Consider the following 27,808-nt stretch of genomic DNA (forward strand, 5'->3'; position numbering starts at 1 on the left):
CAAATCAACCGGTTGGCATCAGGGATTCAATATGCTTCCCATATGGCGGCTTCTGTATGTGCGACGGCCGCAGCACCTCTGGGGAAATACACACTTTGACATCCCTCTCTCTCTCTCTCTCTCTCCGTATGTGAAAACGAAACGAAAGCAAGGGCAGGAAGTTTGACTATTCAATCATCTAGTCGCAAGCTTACAGGTGTGGCATTTGAACCAGTCTCGATGAGCCTGCGTTTACTTCAACGCAGTTGCGATGCTCGAAGATAAGGATCCCAAGCTACGTGAAGATAGCATAAGATTATCGTCAAGCTTTAATGATGTATTAAATGTAGACCCCTAAAAGAAAGAATGATCACTTCCGACCAATAACTAAGATCTAGAAAGTTGGATTTGACTATTTTCAATCACGATTTCTGATAAATAATTTGGACTCGAAAAAAAAAATTCAAATTCTCTAGACGCTCTTATTAGTATCGCCATCATCATAACTATTTGAGTCATTTAAACAGATGTTAGTGTCAACTTCGACTTTCCCATTAGATAGAAGGGATAGTTTGGAGGAGAGAAACCGTGGCAGGGCAGATATCACAGGGTCGGCCCATTTCTTTGATGCTGACACAAATAAGGCTTGCGTGTGCAAATCAAACTTCGTGGGAACGCCCGTTCTACGCTACACAGCCTTTTGCCCACTTTGTCAAACTTGGCATCGGTATCCTCTCCTTCCCTCCAACCAGAAACTAAAACACCTCTCCATTTCTCATTCTTAATAGCGATTAGTCTACATCTCGTGGTCACGTCGTGGCCAAACGAGTGCACTTGCGTGCTTCCATTCGAGAGGTCGATGGATGATGGCGGGGGGATCGCTCGCTTTTTGGTTTCTTTCTTTCTCTCTGCATGTGCCATCGAACCTTTCTTTGACTTTTAGTGTTGGTCAGAGGTGGATAAGATCATGGAATGGTCGACGTGTTCATCTGAATGGTTGGGTGTGTGTGAGCTGGCTCCATGCATCGGCTCCTTCAAGCAAATTTACGATGCCACACCCACAGTCCACCAGACTTGCAATTCAACTACTGCTACCGAACAAGAAACCGATTTGATAAAATATGGGACCCGCAGAGGCGGATGCGTACGTTCTTCCGTTCATACCGCGAACGACGTGTGGATTATGCCACCTCCCGCTACCCGTGTCCTGTGCTTTATATATCGATACGGAAACACCGGAGAGGACCATTCTTCAACCCGACTCCCTCGGAGAGCACAGGCCATGGCATCCACGGAGACGAGTACTACGTCTACCACCAACGACTTCTCCGGCGGCAAGACCGCCCCGGAGTACGGATACGCGGTGCCGTCGCGGCCGCCTCCCAATCTCTTCTTCCTCGACTTCGGGCTGAGGCTCCTCCTCTTTGCGTCCGCCGTCACGGCGCTCGTGGTCATGGTCACCAGCAAGCAGACCAAACTTATTCCCGTCACTGTGGCGCCTTCGTCCCAGATCTTGGTCAGTCGCGACGCCAAGTTTCAGCACTCTCCGGCCTTCATGTAAGTTCGCCGACGCATGCTAGCTGGCTAGGAAGAGAACCAATTAAGTTTGGTTGTGCTGGGCCAACTCAGGCTGAGCCATAGCTATAGCTAGCCGTGGTTTTTCTTTGCGCTACCACACTTGAATTTGATTTCTAACATATATATATAAATATATATATAATCCCAGCTTCTCAAACAAATGATAGTGGATACATAAATCTGACGCTTATGGCTATATGTGCAGTATTACTTTGGATTATATATGGATCTTGATAATCCATTTACAAGTTACCTCGATGCTATAAATATCATGGACGTCCACCTTTTTCTCCTTTCCAAGATTTTGTTTGAAAAGTCAAAGATTTAAGTCATCTTTTACCCAGAGTTGATTTCCAAGTTTTTGTTTTTCTTACGGAAGCTTCCAAAGTCTTACTCGTAATGCCGCCATCCGAGTAGGTGGATGGTTCATATTGCATAGTTCAGAGACATGAAGCGCCCTTCATGTGGGTCCTCCTATCATATATTTATATGCATGTATATATAAGATATGGAAGAAGAATATAAAGATAATTGACTTATGACATGTTGTATGCTTGGTTTGTGTTTGGCCTTGTGCAGATATCTGGTGGCTGCGCTTTCGGTCACTGGTTTGTACAGCATCATCACCATGTTGGTTTCCTTGTTTTCTATCGCAAGCCCCTCTCCATCACCAAAGACGCTGTTCCTTCTCATCCTCTTCGACACGGTAGACTAACTAACTTTAGTTTGTGGTGGTGTTGGATCCATATCGACCACTTGGATATAAACTTTTATATGGCGACATGAAGCAGCCATGTATGACGACCTTGCTTCTCTTTTGACAGCTGATGGCCGGAGTGATGGCTTCAGCCACCGGCAACGCGGGATCCGTCGCCTACATAGGTCTGAAGGGCAACTCTCATGTGAATTGGAACAAGATCTGCAACATGTATGGGAAGTTCTGCCGGCACGTAGGCGGCTCCACGGCCGTCTCCCTCATCGCCTCCATCGTCCTCGTCTTGCTCGTCGTGCTCTCCTCCTATTCTCTCTACCGTCGCAGTCGCTAATGATAGTTAACGCGTCCACCTTCTCTCTTTAGCAGGTAGAGTTTGGTGTCACGTTTAGTGGTGTGTAATCCATTCACATGGTCTTGTCGCCGTCGTCGTCGTTCGTCTTGTGTAATGGTGATAGTGTGGTTTGCTTCTTCGTGTCGTCGCCAAATGTGAAAACACTGATTTCTGTTTTGTTGACTGCGACTCCTTTGGCGATGGCATATATGTTGATCGAGAAAGCTGCAACTATTCATCACCACGACGATGCTGTACGAATGGTAACCGAATGGCAACCACAGAAGAGAGAGCGAGCGTTGACTGTGCTGTGCATGCCTTCCTTTCGTCCACCAAATGAGCCATTCCAAGTAGCCAATTGCATGTAGAATGACTTCTCCAAGAATCAGCTGGTCGGAACTATCGGGCACGGGCCAATGGCACGGCGGTGCCAACACAAAATGATCGGGTCCCATTCATTCCCTGTTCCGTAACATCAACCACCAACACAACGACTGCACGTCTAACCCCTTACTGCTCACTTTTCATCCTCGACCATCCAATTACTATCGATTAGATGACTTTGAGCCGCCCTCCCTGTTTTCATTTAATGAATTTATTGCGGTGCTATACTGTGGGACGACACATTTCATCATACACATCGTGGGGGGCCATGTCAGAGTCTTGGTAATCTGGATATCAATACAATAGACACATTTCCTTATGGATCTGTCCAATAAACAAAGAGGTTGTTCCTTACCAATTCATCCTACTTTGTGTCCAATAAATAAAGAGGTTGTGCATACGTTCAGCGAAAGTATCAGAGCAAATCACAGACCACCAACCAAGACATGGAGAACCACTCATTGGTAATAGTGGTAGATGCAAAAACTGTGGCGGGGGGCATGGATTCAGAAAAAGGTTGCAGAGGTTAGAGGCAACCAGAGAAACGGCTGCTGCACCAGAGGCTCAGCCTCATTCATCGCGTTTGCTTCAGTTTTCAGGTATCGCTTGGCGTGCATGCATCGTGAAGCCCGCCAGGAGGATAGAGCGTTAGAATGTTCATCTGCATGCGGCGCAGGTCGGCGCAGAACTGGAGCGCTTCGTTCATGGCCTTCTGCGCCCCGCTCAGGGCTTCTTCCATGTGTGTGTGGCACAGGTAATGAGAATTGATCTGGAAGAGGATCTTGTCGTGCCGTTCTTGGAACCTCGTCAACCTCTCCTCGGCTTGCTCGAGAGCCTCGCTGACGCGCCTCAGCTTCTCGGCCATGAGCTGCCGCCGGTGCCATTTCTTCAGCTCCAACGAGCTCAGCAAACCCAACGAAGCGAGGCCTGCGAGAATCGAAAGAACGTGCAGCAGACCCATGGAGAGGGAGGGAGGGAGGGAGGGAGGGAGGTCCGTGAAAGGAACGGAGACCAACCAAGGATTGCAGGAGCCGATTCCTTGCTCCGTCGTGAAGACAAAAAAAAATACCAGCCGGAAAGCAAGTAGCCAAACAGGAGATTTGAGGTTCTAAAACATCAAAAAGGAAGCACGAGCGTCTTTTTCTTACGGTCGCGGGCAGGAAAGCAGGTCTCAAGGTACATGGTTCCGTCGAGCGCCGATCCCCCTATCATATGGCTCCGGCTCCGGCTCCGGCTCCGGCCGGCCGATATGAGATACATACAGAGAGGGTTGACTAGAATTTAAATTCATGCACCATCTTAGCTGCCGGTTTCGCTCATGGCGCATCAGACCGCATTAGTCCACCATGGACCCATCAGAGGGCTCTTCTTTTCCACGTATTTTTCCCAGAAACACATACATCTGGACTAGTACTTTACTTGCATCAAGTCGTCCTCATATTTATATATACAAAATGTAGATGGATTGCAGAGAGTAAATAAATTTGGCTTTGCGTCCATATTCCATATCTCAAGAGTGTCTAAAACTTTGAAGCCCCCACAGGCAGGCAGTACACAGTAAGAAAGAATACGATTAGAGGATGAAATAAGCGTTCAAAGGCAAAAAAAAGACAAGTCGCACACATTTAAGGAATCTGGAATCCACGCACCTTCTCCTACAGCATAACTTGTAGCAGTCGAAAAGATGACCAGAAGCTTGTTCTGCTAATGGAAAAGTGACGAGGTCTGTAAGAATATTTCTTCTATTCTCTTCCTCCTTTGATCTATTTGGCAGAGTATCGGCTATAAGATGCATTTTTCTTAGCTGTTCTGCTTGGTGCAGTCAAATCCACGGCACACGGACACCCATATAATAACAACTAAAAACAGCAGAATTCCAAGGACCACCAGCTTGATTTTCATGTTCTGCAACCACATTTTCTTACGAATTCTCGTCCCCTGTTTCTTGAACCCTTGAGCCTGGAAATTGAACATATCTAACATGATCACTGAACTATAATACACACACACACACACATAATAATATAAGCTACTTTCCAAATTATCTGGCTACCTCATTTCGCAAGTCTGATGCCTTTGCTTCCAGATCAGTCAGCTTCTCCCCGCGCTCTAGAGTCTGAAAAATATAAGTGCATAACCCAAGAAACTTATACATTGGGTTCCAAAAAAGTTGATGATGAAACTGTCAAAAAGACTAAATATTATTTTATAGCAATTTAAATGAGGGCAACAAAAAATGGTGCTGGTTCTCCTTTCGCACTTTAACAATAGCAGAAATCAGAGTCTTTACGTAAATGCAACAAAGTTCTATTTAAATATAGGCTTATCCTTCCGACTTTCATCATTAACACTCGTGGAACTTTTGTTGTCTGCAATATGACAAACAAACCAATAGCAAAGGTAATAGTAGGGCCAAATGACAGATCTCCTGTCAGAGCAGCTACCATCTAAATGATAAGAATCTTAAATATGGCCCACTAAATGTTCATCTATTACTTGGATATGGCAATCCAAATTTGGCAAAAAAGTTTCCAGGATTCTGGGTGTCAGTAGTGCACTCAAAAACAAACCGAAAGGAGAAACCTTTTTCCTAATAAAATGCTGTGTTTGGTCCTGCATATGGGATCATATCCACCGATCAGCAGACCCAGACCTCAGTCCTACAGCACCAAGGTCCATATTCTGCAATTTACTGGCAGACCATAGTTTACATTTATTGACCAACTACTAGAATAATATGCAGAAAAAATATATCCTGCGACTTGCATGAAGATCTAGAAGGGGTCACCTAAAAATAACTCAGATGCCGGTCACAAAAGGGGATGGTGTAGGGCTTGTCAATCCTGGTTATGTCTTTCTCAAGGTAATTTCTGTTAATGCATTTGCAACACGAAATCTCTGTAAATGAATAAGATACTTCCGCTTGGTAGCTTAACATTGCCACCACTTTTATCAGATTTCACATTGTTTTGGTTCAAAATACCAAAAGGTTTAAGCACGCCAGCGAATAATCAAATTATTTTAAGTCTATATTTGCAAAAAAAATTCTAAAAAGATTTTTCTGGTTCAAAATTACCTTGGTTAGAGATATCAGATAAAGTGAAAAATAGTTTTCACTAAGTAGTCAAATATTTTTCCTCACACGCAAAAGGGAAAGAACATGTGTCTTGATGTGCTGATCCATTTTGAACTTAAGGTCATAAGGCTAAAACATAGACAGTGGCAGACCTGTTTAAGGAATTAATATGGAAAAGATTTCTTCTAACATGTTAGAGCATTACCAATATTTTTCTTTGTTTTCAATGTCATTTCCAATTGTAGAAATACCCGATTAGCTTTACATGATAGGCAATAAGATTTTTAGATCCATGAAGCAAACAGAAGAGCTTCATAATAATTTAGTAGGGATTTTAATAGAAAACAGTAAAAGATGAAGCTCAAATATAAAATTCCAATTAAATTCCAGTGCACTCGGTATTTGAAAACACAAGGAATTATTACTACAAATTTGTATACCTAACCTTTTATTACTGAAGTTGCATCAAAACATCTGTAACAAGAATCAAGTACCTTATCGATGTTCTCCAACATAATGTTTTTCACTTCTGAAACTTGGACCTTAACTTTCAAAAGCTTTTCTACCTCTTCTGCATGATCAATTATATATTGCATGTGCCCCTTAATGACTGGGCTGCAGCATACAAGTTAAGCTCATATAAAACTTGAATTAGGTTTAAGAAAAAGGTAAAAAATGCATCAGCTGGAAGTCTGGAACAGAGAAGCACGATACGATAAGCATACCCAAATTCTTTATTTAGACTTTTGGCAGTTGCTGTATCAGCTTTGCCACCACCATATCTCTTGGTAAAGTCCGCTTTCAGTCTCTCCAAGAAAGCTATGGAAACATTTTTCACAACAGAGTCTTTGGTAACAACACAGTATGCTGCAATATCAAGGGAAGGAAATAGATGTCCTCATTAAAAGTACTTCTACATCTATATGATTAATGGCAGATCAGTTTACCCATGACTTTAATGCACATAAAAGTTGAACATCATTAACATTTTGCTGATATTATAATTAAATAAAATACTTATCAAATGCATTGACTAGAAGATTGACCTTTCTTCACTAGCTAGCATACATGAAACGATGCAGAATAGAAGCAGGAAATTCTCACATTTGTATCTATTATACTAGTATCTAATTCTCAGATTGCTAAAACCCTGCATAGTTTACAAACCCAAAAGCCTAATACAGCATTCAAATTCCCAAAGATATACACTATCTTTGTCCACTGCAACAACCTAACACCATATTGATTGATTTTGACATTAGACTCATAACAACAATGCAAATGAACTCTTCTAAGTCTAAAGGGATTACAAATGAAAACTGCCAGAAAACAATAATAATCTCATCATGATGTCTATGTTACGTAGCCATATCGTGCAAGTAACATCTATTTGTAAAGAAGTATCCGGTTCAATAACCTAGATCGCTGGTAAATGAATATGTAGGATACAGCATCATGCTTACAGAAGAAACGGAAAAAAAGGTGTCAGCCCCAATTGTTCTTTATTGCAATCACAGTGTCCAAGTCAATAAGTTAATACCAACGGTGCACCAATATGCAGAAGAATATGCTTATGACCATAGAGGCTGAAGGCATTAAACCCTACTGGGCACTATAGCAATGATATCGGGAAGGCATGTCGCAAGTACATCTACGATACATACACAATTGCTCCTAATTTCACCAAGAAGCTAGACTCTTCAATCACAAGTCTTTGAATAAAACAGAATTTGTGATTCTGCTATCTGAAGGGCATTAAGAACTCCAAACATACATGATATAGTGCCGTGATAGTAAAAGATTATAGAATAAATCTGTATATTTTGCGACCCCTTCAAAAGCATAATTGAAACACTACAATAGCTTCCAGATGTGTGAATTCTATTTGGAACAAATCTGTGACAAGATGTAATCCTTTTGCTTCCATAACCCTATAGAGGTTTCCCTTCACCTTTCTGAGCGTGCTGATTGGCATACGTCGATAATCAAAGGGGCAATATCTTAGCTTGAAAACTCATTAGTACATTCAGCATCATGCATTAGCTTCAGACATCTATTATTCTCCGCTTAATGTTGTTATTATTTATTTTGACTTCCGCAAACATAGTGGTCTCTTCGAATGATGTTGATCCCGCAGAGAAAGTAGAAGAAATAGTGGTATCCTATAAAAGATGCATCGGATTCTTCATGAAGACGGCCAAATTAAACGTAATTTTCGTGGCATTTTCTAGTTCACACATAAACCTTCACTCATCAAGCAGGCAACTTCCAAGAACCACATCGAACTGCCACCATGAGTCATACTGAACGCATATGAATAGATCAAGCGTATGTCACGGCATGATACTATCGAGATCGGGAAGATACCGTAGCCATTATGGACGAGGAAGATGAAAGTGTGGGCATCGCAAGCGTAGGTGGAGAGCTTGTTGGAGGAGGGGAGCTTTTGGAGGCACTGCGCCGCGATCGCCGGGAAGTTGCCAGTGTACTCCGTGTACTCCGCGAGCACCACGGTCCCCCGCGCCACGAACCCGTAGATGAACCAACCCTCTTTCCCTTCCTCCGCCATTGCTGCGCGCCCCGCTCCTCCCTCTTCTCTTCAAGAATCGGATCTCGGAAGACAGAGATCAGGAATTCCTAGATTCGATCGCCTTCGGCTTCTTCCCGGATCAGATTGTTGTCCTCCTGGTGGTGGGGGGCAGCAAGGAAGGGTTCGAAGCCTTTTGGGTTTGGGAAGCGGAATGCGAATCAAAGGTCATGCATCATTTAGGCGACCACAGTCATCGCTCGCGGCTGTGGCGCGTGCTTCGGTCCGACGGCAAACAGCAATCTCCACCATCCATTTCTAAACCACGTGTAAAACTAAGAGGGTCCCACATGTCACATGACCTTTGTGAATGCCGTCTTGTGTCGGAGACATGGCAGCTGCGGCCGCGGAGAGACCGCGTGTTCCAGAAACTGCGATATTATTATTATTTGAGCATTTCTTTTGGTGCGTGAATGGCGGTAGGAAGGAAGGAAGGAATCAAACGGGGTATACAATGCGCTCGACTCGTCGATGCAGAAAACTCGAAGCGTAGGACTCAGCATCTGTCTCTCCGTTGACCTTTTTCTTCTCTCTCCAGGTGCGAAGAAAAAGGGGGGTAAGACGAGGAAGAAGCCGTACAAGTCAAACGTGATCGTAAAGCGGGTGGGAATTTTGGGGTTAATGGCGATGCATATATATTTCTCGCTGATCTTTCTGTGGACCAACTCTTTCTGCCACCAAGGAATTAGATGCTAAAACGAAGAATTAGGGAAACCAGTGTCGTAAAGAGTATCCCCAGTAAATAATATATCATCGCATGTCCCTGGGTATAAGATGCAAAGACAAGAGAATGGCTAACAAGTTACATCGCGTTAGAGCTAAATCGTCAATGTGTTCGTCACACGAGGCGTTAGGTAGCAGCTAATCTAAAGGATTCTCTCGATGATGATAAATAGGAACGGTTCAACCCACCATCCATATCTAATTCGATCTTAGTTACCATCCGCTGCACACACTATTTTCCACGAAGTCCTTTGTACTTCATCGAAATTAATAATTCGATTAGGAGGTGGGCTCGGTCCATTTACCGCAAACGAGGCCTACGCAGGCCCGTCCGTCATGGGCCTTTCGCCCCAATCACATCATTCCAAAATAGGATGGTTATCGGTTTTCTGTAAAATAATAGAAAATTTATAGAGCAGATGACAACTTCATCTTCACATGTTCGAAATATTTAACGACGTATCATAAATTCATATGCTTCTTCTACATTATATTACGAAGCGGAAAGGCTTGGCAAAAGAAAGCATGCATCGATTGGCATGAAAATTGATTTACTATAGTCATCTGTAAATTGTTCATTTCGAATATGATAAGGAAACAAGCTTAAAGTGCTACAGGAATTCGAATTCTAAGATATGGTCAGTTGTTTTCGTTTCCTTGCAAGGAGAGGAGTAAAGAAAAATAATGGACGGTGGATGCTGTGGGAGTAGTAGCCGACGCCGATGGGGGTGTCTGGGGCCCTCGCCGCTGCAATGTCTGTGCAGGGTGCAGGGTGCAGGGTGCAGGATGCAGCGAACCCCCCGGTTTGGAGAATCCAAGACATTATTAGGGGAGGTGTGAGGAAGACGTTGACATTGGTTCGAAAAGGAACAAAGGAAAAGGGCATCGAATGGTACCCCGGAAACAATCAATATACATTATGTCACAACCTCTTTTAATTACCCCCCACAGACGGACGGGCAGGCTAAGTTGAACAGTGGCTCCTCATTATACCGAGTCACCCCTCTGACAACTCCGCACATTGCATCCCGATTTCTTCTCCCTGTTGTTTGCTGCAATGTAGCTTACCTACCTCCCACCATCAACAGTAAGGATCCATTTACTTCACCCCAAGTGTGCCAGCCGATATACATAGATATGTACATAAGGGACATACACCAAACTATTATTTGGACTGGACTGGACTAGTCTCTTTTGCATGAATCCTCCTCCTCGTGCTGTGGATTTCCTGCAGACCATTTTAGTGGTTGAGATCCATTACTGGTCTCTTTGCTCTACCTCCGAATAATAGCTAGTTCAAAACCGTAGGATTACAATTATGTGCTGCTGACACCCGAGCAAGCTTTTTCCAGGTCCCTCATAAAGATCCAACAGGCAAATTGTGCCAGGCTGATCCCAGAATGGATCCATCGGTTGTTGGACTTGTCGTCCCGCCCATGCATTGGCCGGAGGTTCATCCCGACTGTTGACTGCATAGGCCGAACGAATTGCATGGACAAAGCTGCTTGCCTGCCGCTGAGCAGCTGCTGTTTTCCAAATACTTTTGCATTCGAGCCAAGTTCGCCGGTTCAATCTTCTCCGTCACTAGCAGTTCTGAAGTTTCTTCTTCCTCCGTTTGAATCACATGAATTCCGTCGATTTCTTTGCGATGATTGATGCTGATAAATGACCGGATGGGCCTTTAACTTCCACTTCAGTATTTGCACCGTACGACTTATAAGTGGGTGGTATCTCCGTTTTCGAACCATGAGGAACGACTAATACTGCGGAGGGCCTTGACGTGTGATGGCAACATCAACTTGTTTGCGAGACGAAATAAGCTTTCGCGTTCGTAGGATGGAACCAGCAAGCCATTTCCCTTCCTCGCGCTGGTGTTGCGGCACGGAAGTCGATGCATTATTAGCCGCCCACCGGTCCCAACCCTGAGAGAGAAGAGAAGGATTCGGAGATAAAACAAGGCCATCAGTACTGAAACATCTGGTGCCGCCATTGATTGTATGGTGTACTCAAGAGTGGTCGGAGGACAGCCGTGTGCAGCATCTTCTAAGCTCCGACTCTCACAATATCCATGATGGAAGTGAGTCTCCTACTTAGCCCAGAAGTACACACACACCCGTCATGAATAGTTGACAATAATGGTGCATGTGAACATGGGGCATCATGATTTATTACCGGTCCTTTTCCTTTGTGGGGGGGATGGGGGGGAGGGGGAGGGGGGTCTCAGGATAAAAACGGAGCAGGATTTATCGCCCTCACACCAACCCATGTCCTTCAGTCCTTCAATGCGCGAGTCTGAGATCCTTGCATTTCTGGCGGGAAGCTGAGACTAAACGGAGGTAGGTCATAATGGCGAGGGTCAAAATCTGAGACTCGTTGTCCTTTTTGTTGTTGTTCTCAGCTTTCAGTGCAATCTCTCTCTCTCTCTCTCCTCTAAGCAACTCGGCATTCCCAAGTCACTCTGGGGGTTGGTTTGACGTATTTATCCATCAGAACTTCATTCGATCTAAATATTGTCGATCACGATGCATGTACATATAATAAGAAGAGGGGGTGATACTCTTTTTTGTTGTCTCTCTCTGCATTCTCATCATCTTACTCGAATTACATGGCCTTTCAAAAGTGACACAATGATGCATGCATGGTAGTCTGTGTATGTGTGTGTAGATCCTCAAAGCTCCGACGGCAGACTCTGCTGAATGATGCTAAGAGAAGCATCTGCCACGTGAGCGATTGGACTAGCGGGTGGGGCCCGACTGGCCGGGCTAATCACCGCACGCGTGAGGCATGTGATGAGCTCAATGTTTCAGCGTAGTAATAGAAGACGAAATGTGTGTGTGTGTGCGTGCGAGAGAGAGAGAGAGAGAGAGAGAGAGAGATGACAATGCAACCACATGGGAACTTTTAAGGGCTACGGCGGAGGCACTGTTCATAGTGTGGCCCCATAGTCAGCAACTTTCAGGATTAGATTACCATCCGATACTGATCCACGAATGATGACCGAGTGCGATGAAGCCTACCATTTCATGTGCATCCCACTGCTGCTATCTGTTGGTGAACCAATGGACGGCTATGATTGGCTCTATATATCTCAAGCCCAACTCGACCATACGAGTCCTCATCTGATTACCTTCTCCTCCGCCGTAGCCGCTCTACTATATATCATAGTCACTCCATTGCTCGTCCCACCAATCACACTTCGTCTTTGCATTTGCCTTGATACCACCCTCTTCGTAAAGCTAGCGTTCTTTGCTTTTGTTCTTCCTCATGGCAGCAGCTGGAGAGTGTGCAGAACCGCTGAAGTATCAGGTACACTCACTCCTTGGACTGCTCTTCTTCTTCTTCTTCTTCTCGATCATCATCATCTTCTTCTTCTTCTTCTTCTTCTGCTGCCGCTTTCCACTGACATGCTCTGCTGCTTTCCTCTGACATGCTCTCATCGTGTGAACGTTTGTTTGGGAACTTTTGGGTTTTGGTGGTGCTCCAGACATGGATTCTCAAGGTCTCCATCCACTGCGAAGGCTGCAGGAAGAAAGTAAAGAAGGTCCTTCAGAGTATGGAAGGTACGTAACCTGGAAACCACCTCCATGTCCCTCGACTCCAACCTCGGTCTCCTCTGTTTCTCTCGTTTGCTTCCTGACAAGCTAAACCTTCCCGGGTTCCTTCAGGGGTTTACAAGACTACCGTGGATCCCCAACAGCACAAGGTGATCGTCACCGGGAACGTCGAGGCCGACATCCTCATCAAGAAGCTCCTCAAGGCTGGGAAACATGCCGAGCTCTGGCCCGAGAAGAAGGGTACCGGAGACGGTCTTCGCAGTGGCGCCGGCAGCAGCAACAGCAAGAAGAACAAGAACAAGAACGGTGACAAGCCCAACAAGCCATCGGAGAGCGTTGACAACAATCAAATTTCTCCTGCCACCGACGTCCCCTCGCATGCTTCCCGTAAACCAGAGGGTGAAGCCTCGAAGAATGGCGGGAAAAAGTCTACTCCGCCGCCCGAGAAGAAGGAAGGCGGAAAGGCTCCTATCACCGGGGAAGGCGGTAAGAAGAAGGACAAGGGGGGTCAAAACGGGAACAATAACAGCAGCAGCAACAGCAACAACAAGAACAAAAATGGAAGCGGAAATAGCGGCGGCTGTGCAGCTGAGGCTGAGGTAGCGCCACAAGAGGCCAGCAAGAAAACAGTATCAGGTGGCGGTGCCGCGATCCCACCGGCCGCGTTCAATTTTCCGGTATACTCGACTCCGCAAGTGCCATCATATCTAGTGAGCTACAACTCGATGCAGCCGACCATGAGCTACGGTGGTGCATACTACAGCGCGCCGTTGCCAATCCTGCAGAACAGCTGCGTCTACTCCGCAGCATCGCCAGGCTCGTATTACAACTTAGGCGAGGAGAGCGCCAATGCTTGCGGTATCATGTGATGGAGGCTATCGTCACATCCATCAAGCATCTGAATCTAAACATATATAACGTGACCTGTTTCTGGACTCGAGCAGTAATCAATGGCATTGCAGTGTTAATTAAGCTGATACTGCTTGAAGAAGTGTGACCGTGGAATCTAGTTGAAGTGAGTTTCGGACTTTGGTTTGGCTTCTATGTTTTTGTGAATGCCGGAAAAGAAGCACTGTTGTTTAGTTCACAGCATTAGCCCCGTAATCTATTTGGTGGTACTTTAGAGACAACATTCATCGGCTTCATATGCTCAGGGAGGAGCAAAAAACTTGTGTTCTTGATTCTGACGATGGGCACAAAACCTGTAGCCAGTGGCGGTAGCAATCAGCACCCAATAGCAGTAGGTTGGATGCCTGCCTTCACTTTCTGACATAAAGCCTACACGTTGTCTTTATTTAATTCATGCTTTTCTAACAAAAGTAAGGGCTACTGACATTTATTTATACATGATAATAATATTTAACCCAATTGATCTTTTCTGTGTTGCAAAGTGCACAGCTCGGAAAGCATAAACAAAAATCAGACGATAAATTTCTTCCGTGTTGTAGTCTATAAGTAAGAAGTAGAATTCGGCAATCTTCACATTAGCTTTGGTGATGACTAGCTGCTAATATATAATATATATAGACGTATAGCCTGGTGCTTATCATTTGAAAAGCACTTTAGGTTTATGAAATTAGGAAACTATGTAGCCTTCATGTTCAAATTATATTCTGGCTGGGAGCAGTGAGGACAGACATCAAAGTTTTTGGTCTTGGGTTTAGCGGGGCTTTAGCTCTACGTCTTGTATCGGCCGGTTATTTAACATGGCGTGCCAGTAGACTATCACTTCCCACTTGTAGTGTTGTGTTTGACCCCACCGATGGCTCGGCTGTGTCTGTTGACTCTCTTTTTGACCGAGGCCGGATGAAGTATGAATGACACGGTCGATCCCCGAACTCATTCCGATGAGAGAAACCAACAAGAAGCACAAGTTGAATCAGTTCCAGCTGCAGGATACTTTTTCTCGTTTCGACGCTTTTGGAATACCTGTGCATCGAGGAATCTGTAGATCTTCTACTTCTTGGACCACGAAGCTCGATTGACTCTCCTACAACATCCATACATACATAGCTTGCCTATCCCCCCCCCCTGTTGGCCGTCGGGCTTCTGATTTCTTCGGCTTCCTTGATAACAGCAGACACTCTCCATGCACGTCTAAGACTGCCTATGATGATGTTGTTGGCTGCAAAACCACACTGGTTTTTTCTCTAGCGTCAATATGCAGGTTCATGATGCGAACGAAGCTCATAAATACGACGACGACAAGCAGCATCGGTTGACGAGTGTTGAGATGGACATATGACAAGCTGATGCCGTGAATATCTTATATATATATATATATATATTTATTTATTTATGTACTGTTGCTGTCTCTGAGCTGTGTTTAGTTATGGCATTCTGAACAGAGGAAGAGTAGATGGAGAGTTATTGTGGCGAGCGAGTCACGTCCCGAGCGGAGCGGACGCAGATACTTCCCGCACTGAAAGGTAAAGAAATAAACAAGTGGAGATGGAAGAAACGAGGACGCCCGCTTTTGCTACTCCAGAAGCCAATCGGTGATGATGCGGCAGCGAGCGAGCGAGCGAGGGAGGCAGTCCTTTAGCATGATGACTCCAATGGCGTCCGCCGTGTAATGTATCCCGTCGCGCATCCTGCACTGCACTCCACAGGGGGCCATTCGAGTACTTTTACGGAGCGGGTCAGTAAATTAAGCCTCGATCTCATGTCTTGGCAGGACACCTCTGGAGATGAGATGAACAGTTGGGGGCACTTTAAAGGACGATCAAAATGGTGCTTCCCGAGAGGCACCGGATGGTAGATCTGGCTATTGTCCCTCGTTGGCATCAGTCACAGGACATCCAAGGACGATATGCCAAGATATTTGTTTGGGACAGCGGAAAAGGTCGAGGGTTGTATCATGTCGGCACATGATTTTAGGAGAATTCCCAATCTCCACGGAGACACATTACTGCCATCTTCTTTCCCCCCACCCTTCCCTTCACGATGATGATAATGAATAATTCGAAACCCATAAATTTTATGTTATATTTTATTCCAACACGAATCTTACCTTGTTTCGCATGCATGGATTCAAGGACGGCAAACGTTTTACTTCACCATGAAACAAAAATCTCAGACATCGAGCATTATCACTCTCGCTCGTGAGAAATGATGCATTAGTAGAGAAACCAAAGCCTTTTGTTGCCTCCTCGACGATGATTGCTTGGCTTTTGGTACCCCTGGCCTTCCAAAGGCTTTGTTCCCCTACCAATCGATGGCCAAAGGCATCTGCCCGTAAGAGTCGCAAACTCATGCCCCGTCGTGTCCTGCATATGGATCGTCTCGAGGCTCCCCCATATACTCTCGCCATTCTTGACAACACACTAATACGAACGGTGTTTCTCATAGCGGTCACCTCGACGACGTTCCCGACATCAGACTTAATGTTGTTGGTCTTCAAGTCCGGTTAGCTTGATGGTGTCACTCGCCTCCAGAAGAGAATCGGCGTACCTATGATGCGGCCACCGTGAGTGTACAGATGGGGAATACCCTCCTCGGGTCCAAACCGAAGAGAGCTGCAAGGAGAGCAAATAAATTGAGACAGTCAAAAAAACACATTGGACGCTCCAAAATTGCAGTAAGAAACCTTTTTTCTTGTAATTGTTTGTTCACATCCGCATCACCATTGCAGAGGTTGCAGTGGGTCGTCTGATCGACATCTGCTGAAGATACAACGATAAACCATGAGATTCCAACAACTTTTCTTGCAATTGATCTCCGTCGAGGGCGATATCAACATTAGCTACGCTATGCACACTCGATCAAAGAACTGCGTGGGGAGGTGCGATCTATGACAAAGACAAATACATCTTCGTGGGGAGGTGTGATCTATGACAAAGGCCCAAAAAACCCGTCGCAGAAAAAGACAGTTGAACAAACACATCTTCGCTTCATCATCCCTTGTCAGATGGAGACGGAAACATCCCTTCGTATCGAGAAGGACTTGTCAGTCGTAATTCACCTCTGCGAATGAAACCTACATCTAAGAATAAAAGACACTTACGAAAAGATACATGCATGATGCTCAGAATGCGGCAAGACAAAAGAGAACCTTGTCGATTCTGATAGTTGAGAACGAGTGTTGCTTCTATAATGAGAAATACAAATCATTTTGTCCGGTCAGAACGAGGCTGAATTTTCATCCTCATAGGCCTTGTCAAAGGCAATCACATAATGGAATTAGTTTTATACGGTCAAAGGCAAAGAGCCAGATGGCTTGAGATCCTGATCTCATATAGAGATAATAATGCACAAGAAAAAAGTAGTATCGAACAAAATGAGGAAAGGAAAACACTGATAGAATATATCTATCTTTTACTTACGAAGGCACCATCGAGTTTCTCTAACATCCAATGATTTGGAGCATCGAGTATATGCCCTTAAGAAGAAACATCTCAAGAGACTGAAAGAGTACCCCTCAGGTCTCCGTTTCACCAATGAATACAAAACGGTAGAAAAAAGCCAGAGTATATGGCAACGAGTATATGCCCTTTGGAAGAAAACGAGATGACACGAGTACAGGGAGAAAGCAACACAAAGCCATAGTTTTCATAGCATCGCTCGACTTCTCACGTCCAGATTTCTCTCAAAGTCTCGACTTCTTTAGAGAGCAAGATTGCGCAAGTTCATCGAGCATATGAGCCTTAAACATGCACTGGTGCGGGACATTTTGGCAACAAATCTGAAGTGGCTAAAACTTAGATAGAACCACATTGTCCTACCAAGCAGATGCAATCGACACCAACCTCCTCACATCCAGCGGAGTTAACCACTGCCATGTATGTTAAGGAGTCAGAGGGAGGACCGGCCATTCCAATAAATAGGCCATCGACTATTGGGAACTCCAAATTTTCACATACAAAAAAAGTTGGTGCACATAATGAGATTCCCAACGTGTCCAATAAATTGGGATATCGTGTTAGCAACACCATCCACATCGTTCCAAGTAATCTTTGTGTGCATCGACAAGCCTCCACCTCCACGACGTATTAATCTTGATAGGGCATATTTTGGCCATATGTGAACCACCGATGCTGCAGATCAATGCGACATCGTATGCCTCCAGAACCGCGGGGTGCACGCCACGTCATGCTCCAATGGTGCGATTGTGCGGCCTGACCACCCCAAGAGCTGGGGGTGATGTCGTTTGCTGTTAGGGCAGTGTCGTTTGACGTCGCTCGAGCACCCCCGAAGACGCCATCTCATCATAAAGATTGTTCCGTCCCCAGAGTCAATGGCCATGTCGGACCAGGGCCCGACCAATTCCCGCACGTAGGTATAAATACCCCCGACCTGATTCAAGAATGGGGAAAAAAGGAAAGAGATTGAGAACGAATCTAACTTGCTCGTCGGATGGGCCAAAGTTGGGACTTACCCGACGAGGGCCTTTTTGTAGGGAGGCAGTCGCCGCCAAGCCACAAATGCCTTCTTCACATGGATGGCGCCTGGTACGTAGAGAAGGGTGGCCCAACGAGTCGGACCCGACAAGTGTTAGCCTGCATCTCCCATCTCCAGGAGGCTTCCACATCACAAGGAGGATCCCCAACCATCCGAGGGGATGAGAGGATGCATCTTCCTACGAACAACGCTCATATCAGCTAGCTCTGGAATGCCGGCCCGCAGCGAGGTTCAGGCCGACCTTGCCACCTCAACCGGCGCCTAACGCGTTTGAAGGGCACAACTACTCCATCAATTCAATAATTTCGCCAGAGGTTCCCGACGTCGGCAGGTGGGCCTAGCCGTGCTGACACATCAGCCACGGCATGTTTGTTCACTTACAGATCTCAAAAAGATTCAAAAATTTCAAACATCATCAGTAGCCATCGGTGCAGCATCTTCTTTTGTATACACAATGCTTCGACCATCACTCGATGATAAGTGATAGCAGATAATTTTTTTTTATTATATAAAAAAATCTCGTTGATAAGTTAATAATATAAATAGACATTATATTCAATTAATTCAATCGGACTTTGTCCATTATATTTCAATTTATCATGGTATCAAAGCATCTATTGCCTTAGAGCAAGATTTATCCTTCCTTTCTCACTGTCCAGTGACATCTCCTTGGTAACAATGAGCGGCTAATCCTCCTTCTCAACGATCGCAGCCCTTCTGTTATTGATCGCTGCTCCTTCCTCCAACCGAAGCATTCCGATGGAGATCTGTAGCTCACGTACGTTCGTCACTATCACCGAATGCATCTTTGGAGCCATCAGGAACCCCAGTGGCATGACATTCTCCTCCAATCACACATTTGCATTTATCTTCAATCCGCCACTGTCACACCAACTCCAACAAGCAACGATGCCACCCTTACCCCTTTGGCGACTCTAAAGATTAGCCCTACTACACTTGCCACAACCGCAACGGCTCCCAAAGCTAGCGCCATTACTAAGGCGGTTGGAGCTCCGAAGGCTCCTACATTGGCCTCCTCTACTACGATCGGTCTCCTCGTTGCAATGCCTTTAGTGTTGCGCTCACCGATGCCACTCTCCATCAAATTCACTAGCCTCATCGAGGATCACCAGCACATAATCCTCTTCCTTTATTGGGTGCTGATCTACATCTTTAACTCTGCGCCGAACACTCGTCTTTGCACCAAGCACAGAGTTGGCCCAATCGCCTAGTTGTAGAGCACCTTCAGCACTAGGACATCACTGATCCACTACCATCGCTACTGAAACATCTTCTCCTCTGCTTCCGCTGTGCCTTTCTCCATTCATCACCCTCAATAGCAGGAGTTGTAGGAGATATCGACGAAGCGCCCATCGTCTCCTCTCGGTAGTTGCACAGCAGGATGTGAAGCACCTGCCATATGCTCGTGTGGGTTTCACTGCCTACTCCCCACCATTCCTTGTCGTCCGCCATGCCTTCATCTTCCCCATCGCAACAGCCTACATCCACCTCTCCATCAAAGGCGATCGCTATGCCCAATTTGCACCAGTAGGACTACTGATCTCTCCCTCTACCCCTGGTTCTCCTGCACCAGTAGATTTCACAACTGACAGACGCCATCGCATCCGCACCCTCTGGCTGCCCATAGCGACAACAATCCATGGTGGACTTCACGCCACAACTGCGACCTATTGCCAACTACTGCCTCGCCATCAACTGCCACAAGCACCGCTCGCAGTAGAAGCCACCCTCCTCCAGGACGCACCTTCATCCCATCGAGAGCTGTCCAAATCTATAGATCTTAGAGCTTCTATATCCAAAGCCGGAGCACTTTTGGCAGCCGGCTTCACTACAAACAACAAAGACGTTTCACGCCACATCGGGAAACACAAACACTCGGTTTCACCTCTTGCTTCCACGTCTCCAACGATGCTCCCATCACTACCGCTACAGCTCTGATCTACTAGATCAATCCACTTCCTTCTTCGGCAAAGCTTTGGTGGAGTTCCTTCCTCGAGTTTCTCCCCTTCAGTAGAAGAGCGCTCCCCCTCCTCACCGCAAGGTACTCTGCTTGCCCCAAGTGCCCCTTCCACCTTTCTTCACAAAGACATCTCAAAGTTGCTGCTTCCCTCTTCGACAAACACTTTCTCCGTCCAAGATATGAGGATATGAGAACTCTCATAGTACAAGTAGGAGAGCTTCCAACAACCAACTTCTCAGTGAATCTAACATAACAACGAGTTATTTAACACTCAGATCTTCCACCATAAGATATGCAGAACTGTAGCAACTTTGCCTTGCTCGTTGCAGCAACCGTGCCTAGGAAGAAGCACTGCAGTTCTTCTTCCACCCTCCTACAGTTTAACGCCTACCAACTTGCTTTCTCATATATATATATATATATATATATAGGCCTGGTCCCCGTAGAGAAGCATAGCACTTCTCAACATATAGACCTTATCACCATCAATAACATTCGTCTCTTTCAAATAATCCAAAGGCGATAATTACGTATCATGCATAATTTTTTAATTTCTTATTTAGATATGATTTACTAGGCTATATCAATAACTCTTTATCGTCCATAAATAATGATCAACAGGAGAACTCAGTCTAGTACCAAACCTAACCCAAAAACAATGGTTACCCTAAGATCATCTTATTCTTCAAACTATTTAAGCCTCGGTCGCTAGGTTCGTCGCCCCACTAATATCTTCATGTATGATTGTTGCAAAAGCATGATATAAGTTGTAAACCACCTTGACAAATCACTCACGAACTCGTATGCTCGGTCTTCTATCCAATTTGATAAAAATGAAAAAAGAGGGAAGTGTTGAATCTTGGATCTTGATAATGAAATCAATTGATGACTTTATGATCTAATTAGCGTTTGAGAAAAATGATACAGGGCTAACTTCGATCATCAAAAGGTAAATCGATTGAAGTAGGAGAATCAGACATTGGGCATGAGTCAAAGATCGGGTATTGAGCTAGAAGGATCGGATATTGCGCCAAGATCTAATATTGCGGGAGTCAATATGCTGATGGATCGAGCAATACGTCAAAGGAAAGTATGACATGCTAAGAGTTCGGATGAACCAATAACATGCCGAACAATATAGGATTCATATTTTATAATCGTTTATATCTTGATCATCGTAGTTTAGGTTTTAATTAAGTTAGTTTTGAGTGTAACTATGCAAACTCAATTAAGAGCTCATTGGGCTTGAATTAGGGCTGAATTTGGCATATTGGAAAGCCCATTCAATTACCTACAATTGGGTCAAACAGTGGCACCACTAGACTAGGCGGTGGAACCGCCTATGAGCAAGAAATACAAAGTGTACATTTTTGGAAGAACCGCTAGTACCTCGAAAACCTATGGATGATTTTTTTTGCTTCATTTTTGAAGCAATTTGGGGCATATAAATATCCCACTCATTCTTGCTTGACATAGCAAGAAAAGAGCATGAAAAACTTGTGATAAGTGCGTAAACTCTATTGAAAGTTTTGAATTCTTTCCTCTTTAATCTTCTAAGTCAGGAGTTGTGATGATTACTTATAAAAAAAGTTGTAAATGTTCTCTCGTAAACCTATGAAAAATATAAAAGTAGAAAAGAGTTGTAACAAGGGTGGTTGATCTTTGCCTATTGAAATAATATTGTTAGTGAAAGCTGGTGGTCTCGATGGAAGAGAAATTGGGAGTAAACGTAGGTCGCGATGATCGAATCATTATAAATTCGGTGTGTATTTTCTTTATGCTTTTCATTTTTATTACTTAATGATTTAGTTGCTTACTACTTTTACTCACATTTTAAGTTAAATGTATTTTCGATACGGATTTGATCGAATGAAATTTTTTGAATCGTTTCAACTTTTTGAAAGCACTAGTTCACCCCCACCCCCTTTAGTGCCTTTATGATCATAATAATTGGTATCAGAGTTTAGTTCTCTCATTTGGTTTAACACATAAGAGAGATTAAATGATTTTTTTCAACAATAGAGGGTCGTTCTATCACTTATCCACCTATGTATTGGAAAACACGAATGAGGATTGTTTTGATTTCTTTAGATTTTGATTTATGGAATGTTGTTGAATGTGGTTTTTAAATATCCTCTAGACCTATGAATGAATGGAATAATCTAGAGAAGAAAATATTTTCTTTAAATGCTAAAGATATGAACGCTTTATTTTATGCTTTAAACAAGAATGAGTTTAATCGTGTTTCTATATATGAAACTGCACATGATATTTGGCACACACTTGAATTTACTCATGAAGGCACAAGTAGAGTAAAAAAATATAAGATAAATCTTTTGGTACATAGTTATGAATTTTTTAAAATGAAGTCATGTGAAACCATTGGTGACATGTACACCTGCTTTACGGATGTTATCAATGGTTTGAAAACTCCTGATAAATATTTTACTAATCTTAAACTTATTAATAAAATTTTAAGATCCTTTCCAAAAAGTTGGGATCTAAAGGTACTCCGTCTCTTTCTCTTTGAAGATTACCTTTAGGTCACTCTATATCCTCAGGCGCTTTTTAATGGTAGTTTGAGCATAAGATTTATGACTCGAGGAGTTGTCTCCCATCACGATGAGTTCACCAATGATAACATCAATCTATTTCTCCATCGACCTTTAAGCTCACGGTATTCCCAGTGCTTACGAACAAACTGCTTGAGATGTCTCAAACATATGAGTTCTTCAATTTTCTCTTTCAAATCATGATAATTCTTTAGGTCATGTCCATAATCTTGGTGAAACCGATAGTATTTGGACTCATCTCTTTTTACCAACTAAGTCTTCATCGAACGAGGGTCCTTTTAGAGCCCTTCTATTTTATCCATAGAAAAACTTTATTTACAAACATATTTAGGGGGTAAGCTTAGATATTGGGTGAGGTAACTCTAATTATTCATTCCTCCTTTGCCATGGTGACCTTGGGGTCGGGGTAGATTGTGATCACTCCTGCTTTGGCCTCTTGCATGACTTCTCACTCTTATTTAAGATTATTACCTCGACGATAATGTATTGATTGGCTCTCTGAAGTATCTCTGGTACTATCTCTAAGAGAGCTTGAACTCGGTCATTAGGATTTATATTATGAGCAATAAATGGTTATATATTAGGCCTTAAATTTTATTGGTGAACTGAGCGACGAAGTCTGCAAGCATTTCCTCCCTACCATTAAAAGAGTTTGACAAGTGTTGTCATTGATGGCCTTAGGCTCATGTTTCTAAGAAAATAAAGTTCAAACTCCCTCATGTGCTAGGCAAAAGAATTGATGAAAAATGGCTTTAAGCGGGCATACTATTATCATGCTGGGCTTCTTAACGTGGTCGGGAAAATACAACACATTAGAGCATCCAAAATGCTATATAACAATATTTGGGCACAAAAAACTATAATGTACTATATCGGGTTGATATTACTATTAAGTGCCTCCAATGATGAGAGACATAAGTTTGCTAGAATCGATTCTTCGTAGATTTTCTAGGTGAAAGAGACAAACCTAAGGTGGGGTTAACCAGCACTTCCCCTTTGGATTATTGGAACTCTCATTGCATCTTCTCCAAATGTTGATCTATCTATCATAGTTGGATCCATAGGAAATCCTCCATTGAATTCATCGATTGAGCCTCGGATTCATGCAATGTAGAGTGGTGGTATAATCGACTAAATTCCATGATCGAGGAGCAAAGTGCCTCCTCAATCAGTGGTTCGATGGGTCTTGGGTGCTCTTGAAATGTCAACACTACGTCAAGTGGGGGAACCTTGTTGACATCCCGGTTAGCTCGACATAATCCAAACTCATATACGAAAGGTTATTCGAGTTGTCTTCGAGGTGGAAATGTCGAGCTCTCAAGGTGTCACATACATGAAGACCGAAGTCAGAAATGACTTCTACACCTATTCCCTTTGATGCCCAAGTTAGTAACATGAGATATTTGAATATGAATGTGAGTTGTCAAATAAGGTATGCCCCCCTGTTATTATGTTGAAGATGAGCTTTTATACATGATCATAAAAGGATAAAATAGTTTATGAAATATTCTACGAGAAGATAACCTCTAACAACCAGCCTCCCCTTGATCTCTTATCGATATGGACGATAATGGAGTAACTCATAATCATTTTTCTTAGATCCTTGCCCATATTGACAGATGGGTAGAGAGTGATTTTGATCTTCTTCCTTTTATCTTAGATACCATATGACAATCAATTGACAATGTACTTTCTATAATAATATCAAAAAATAATAATAATATAATTTCATATCGGGTGCTGGGTGATGCGAGATCATACGCATCACTCGGATCAGACTATGATACCTAAAGTTCTTCTTTAAAAAATAAAAAATAAATAATCAATAATAATAAATAGATTACTACTAATTTTCTTTTTCTTGTTTTTTGTTAATTTCTGGATGGACTCGCCACATGATGGACGATCGAAACGCAGGTGGAAGGAGACATGCACGTTCATCTCGCGGTGGATCGAATCGATGCATCCAAACAAAGATCGAGTCGGAACGAGACTGACAAGGAAGGATGGCACTGTCAAAACCCTCCGCCTACGATTGATTCACCGAACAAGTCTCAAATCACATAATTGTTGGAAGCGAGCGAACAAAAGATGACGTCGAATTGGCAACCCTTTTACATATTGGAGAATAAGATATGGAAGGGAATACATGGCGCTGCCTGTTCTGTTGCGCCTCCTCTTTTGCATGCCCATGCACGTCACCAGTGAGTGGTCGGGCAGATCATCGAGGGTGGTCCGCTGGTTAATTGTATCCTGGGTACAAGGGTGGCGGTGGGGATGCGTAGCTTAATCCGCCCACGGGTGGTAGCATATCCAAGTCGGGAGAAGGCGGCGGTGGTGGAGAGGAGTTGGAGGTGGGAGGATGAGATGAAACCGACGGGGGTGGAGGAGACACGGCTCGCGGTGGTGAATAAACTGGAGGAGGTGGAGAGCGCACCGGCGGAGGAGGTGGTGGTGAGTAGACGGGAGGAGGTGGAGAGCGAACAGGTGGCGGTGGTGGTGAATGAGCCGGTGGAGGCGGGGGTGAGTAGGCAGGAGGAGGTGGAGAGGGGACCGGTGGCGGCGGTGAACGGACCGGTGGAGGTGGTGAATAGACCGGTGGTGGCGGTGACGAGACTGGCGGTGGTGGTGAGTAGACGGGAGGAGGTGGAGAACGGAGCGGTGGCGGTGGTGAATAGACCGGTGATGGTGATGAGGGAACTGGAGGAGGTGGTGCGTGGACCGGTGGCGGTGGTGAATGGACTGGGGATGGCGACGAGGAAACCGGAGGAGGTGGCGATGGGTGAGTTGGGGTGGGTGGTGGAGTCGTGGCTGGAGGTGGCGGTGAGTGAACTCGTGTTACCGGTGACTCTGAGTGTGGTGAGGGTGGAGGACGAGCCGGTGTCATTGGAGAACCTCTCTGTTGTGGCGGTGGTGGCGAGCTGACAACCTGTGGCGGCGGAGGTGGTGAAGGAACAGGTTGTGGTGGTGGTGGTGGTGGAGGCGAGGAGCTGACAACCTTGGGTGGTGGCGGCGCTGATGTCTTCGGTTGTTGTGGCGATGGCGTAGTTGGATTCGGCGACGGCTTTGGGGATGGTTTCCCCGGCTTGGGCGATGGTTTCTTGGGACCTGATCCGCATTTGGAGCGGCCGCAGTCGACAGGGCGGCTCACCACCGGCGCGCACATCTCACCGGACTTTTGTGTCGGTCTCCTGGCGAGGCAGTTGCTCGTGTCGTCGAACACCACGTCGGACTTGGTGGACGTCGGCACACACTCGTCGGCCTCACCCTTGAAGAAGTTGTAGGAGAAGGTGAAGTTGGCAAGGCTGGGCAACCGGCAGAGTCCCGCCGGAACGACGCCCGTGAGGACGTTATGCGACAGATCCAACTGCTCCACCTTGGTCAGACCATCGAAGCTCTTCGACAGCACACCCGTGAGGGAGTTCCAACTCACGTCCACCACCGTCGTGTTGCCCAACGACCCGATCTCCGGCGGCAAGCATCCATCGAGGCCATTGTTGAGAAGGACGAGCTCGTCGAGGGTGGCGCCCATGTCCCCGATGCTGGCCGGGATACACCCGCCGAGCTTGTTGTTGGCGAGGACGATGACGGAGGCCTTGGAGTTGCCGAAGTTGTTGGGAATGTGAGAACTGAACCGGTTGTTGTTCAGAAAGATTGCGTCCAGGTCCCTGTCGAAGAGCTCCGGCGGTAGCGCGCCCTCGAAGTTGTTGAAACGAAGGTCGAGGTACTTGAGCGAGGGGAGGCCGAGAACAACGTCCGGGAACGGGCCGACGAAGCGATTGTTGCTGGCGTCGAATTCATGGAGGAGCTTGAGGTGGGAGAAGCTCTTGGGGATGATGCCGCAGAAGCGATTGGAGTTGATGTGGAAGAGCGCGACGTCGGTCAAGAGGCCGAGCTCCGCGGGGAGGAAACCGGCGATGTCAGCGCCATTTAGGTCGGCGCCGGCGACGACGTTGAGTGAGGGATCGTCGGGAGCCGGTGAGCAGAATATGCCGTTGTAGCCGCACACGTCGGGGCCGTCCCAGTTGGCGGTGAAGTTGTGAGGGTCGGAGTAGATGGCGGTCTTCCAAGCTTGGAGGGCGACGTAGGAGCTGCGGAGGCGGGGATTGGAGATCCGGATGCCGATCTCGATTTCGAACTCAAAGTCATCGGGAAGTTGTCCGTTCTCAGGGAGGGCCAAGAGCTGGCGGCGGGCGATGGCAGCGGCTTCGGCGTCGGAGAGGGCCGAGGAGGGGCGCGGGAGGAAGGAGGAAGAAAAGAGGAGGAGGAAGAGGAGGAGGCAGCGGCCCAGGGCCTCCATGCTGGGTAGGGTCGAGAGAGGGAGGTTTACCACCCTGGAGAGCCCAAGGCTGCTTACTTTAAGGGAATGCAATGGAGGGGGAGGAGGTTGATATAGCTGCGGGGGAAGGAGGATTGGAGTTGATGGCGAACGGCTTCCCTTGTTTGGAGGTGGGAGTTAGTTTTTCCTTTCTATTTCTATTGGAGCGATGGAGGAGAACGACCACGGGGACGTACTGCCCCAATTGACGACGACAGGGTGGAGAATCGAATGGACGGAGGGCGATGAAGCTTTGATGGGATTTATAGGCGCATCCCCCAAACATAGCCTGATCGACAACTAATTCCATGGAACAATATTTTTGCTTCTGATGCGCAGACCTTTCAAGCACCGTCGCATGTTGTCTCACGCCGGACCCCATTTTGCCTGCAAGGGATTTGGCGCCTAATTCCACATCACTAATCTCCCTCCTCTGCAAGGATATTGATACGAGAGGGAGGGGAATGGGTGTGAATATGCTAACGGTGACCAGAATGTCAAAACCATGTGATGAGTCATCGGTCATCGTTCTCGTGAGAGAGAATGGCAGTGTGCTTCTAAAATCTCAACTACACTGATGATGCGCTACAGCATCTCAAATCGTCTCCG

At 45.4% G+C, this 27,808-nt stretch overlaps 4 protein-coding genes across 4 annotated transcripts; 2 read left to right on the forward strand and 2 right to left on the reverse strand.

Moving 5' to 3' along the window:
- Window positions 1-1,215: 1,215 nt before the first annotated feature.
- On the forward strand, window positions 1,216-2,786 carry LOC135594061 (CASP-like protein 1D1). The gene is made up of 3 exons (XM_065084481.1): window positions 1,216-1,536; window positions 2,137-2,263; window positions 2,382-2,786. Exons 1-3 carry the CDS (start codon window positions 1,262-1,264, stop codon window positions 2,601-2,603), a joined length of 624 nt encoding a protein of 207 aa, XP_064940553.1. The 5' UTR covers window positions 1,216-1,261; the 3' UTR covers window positions 2,604-2,786.
- Window positions 2,787-4,462: 1,676 nt separating this feature from the next.
- On the reverse strand, window positions 4,463-8,812 carry LOC103999477 (vesicle-associated membrane protein 724). The gene is made up of 5 exons (XM_009421235.3): window positions 8,431-8,812; window positions 6,789-6,930; window positions 6,558-6,678; window positions 5,041-5,103; window positions 4,463-4,946 (listed from the first exon to the last, which is right to left on the reverse strand). Exons 1-5 carry the CDS (start codon window positions 8,630-8,632, stop codon window positions 4,788-4,790), a joined length of 687 nt encoding a protein of 228 aa, XP_009419510.1. The 5' UTR covers window positions 8,633-8,812; the 3' UTR covers window positions 4,463-4,787.
- Window positions 8,813-12,530: 3,718 nt separating this feature from the next.
- On the forward strand, window positions 12,531-13,954 carry LOC135594450 (heavy metal-associated isoprenylated plant protein 36-like). The gene is made up of 3 exons (XM_065084836.1): window positions 12,531-12,679; window positions 12,858-12,933; window positions 13,039-13,954. Exons 1-3 carry the CDS (start codon window positions 12,638-12,640, stop codon window positions 13,794-13,796), a joined length of 876 nt encoding a protein of 291 aa, XP_064940908.1. The 5' UTR covers window positions 12,531-12,637; the 3' UTR covers window positions 13,797-13,954.
- Window positions 13,955-24,983: 11,029 nt separating this feature from the next.
- On the reverse strand, window positions 24,984-27,201 carry LOC103999567 (pollen-specific leucine-rich repeat extensin-like protein 3). Its single transcript, XM_009421353.3, has one exon. It carries the CDS (start codon window positions 27,179-27,181, stop codon window positions 25,124-25,126), a length of 2,058 nt encoding a protein of 685 aa, XP_009419628.2. The 5' UTR covers window positions 27,182-27,201; the 3' UTR covers window positions 24,984-25,123.
- Window positions 27,202-27,808: the final 607 nt, after the last annotated feature.

Source organism: Musa acuminata, chromosome BXJ1-9 (genome assembly GCF_036884655.1).
Source record: "Musa acuminata AAA Group cultivar baxijiao chromosome BXJ1-9, Cavendish_Baxijiao_AAA, whole genome shotgun sequence".
Lineage (NCBI taxonomy): Eukaryota > Viridiplantae > Streptophyta > Magnoliopsida > Zingiberales > Musaceae > Musa > Musa acuminata.

Coding starts and splice junctions, on each gene's coding strand:
- LOC135594450 (XM_065084836.1), top strand. CDS start 12,638: ATGGCAGCAGCTGGAGAGTGTGCAGAACCGCTGAAGTATCAG. Junction 12,680..12,857: donor CAGAACCGCTGAAGTATCAG/GTACACTCACTC, acceptor GTGGTGCTCCAG/ACATGGATTCTCAAGGTCTC. Junction 12,934..13,038: donor GGTCCTTCAGAGTATGGAAG/GTACGTAACCTG, acceptor GGGTTCCTTCAG/GGGTTTACAAGACTACCGTG.
- LOC135594061 (XM_065084481.1), top strand. CDS start 1,262: ATGGCATCCACGGAGACGAGTACTACGTCTACCACCAACGACTTCTCC. Junction 1,537..2,136: donor CAGCACTCTCCGGCCTTCAT/GTAAGTTCGCCG, acceptor GGCCTTGTGCAG/ATATCTGGTGGCTGCGCTTT. Junction 2,264..2,381: donor TTCTCATCCTCTTCGACACG/GTAGACTAACTA, acceptor CTCTTTTGACAG/CTGATGGCCGGAGTGATGGC.
- LOC103999477 (XM_009421235.3), bottom strand. CDS start 8,632: ATGGCGGAGGAAGGGAAAGAGGGTTGGTTCATCTACGGGTTCGTGGCG. Junction 5,104..6,557: donor TGTTGGAGAACATCGATAAG/GTACTTGATTCT, acceptor TATATTTTTCAG/ACTCTAGAGCGCGGGGAGAA. Junction 4,947..5,040: donor CATCAGACTTGCGAAATGAG/GTAGCCAGATAA, acceptor TTCAATTTCCAG/GCTCAAGGGTTCAAGAAACA.
- LOC103999567 (XM_009421353.3), bottom strand. CDS start 27,181: ATGGAGGCCCTGGGCCGCTGCCTCCTCCTCTTCCTCCTCCTCTTTTCT.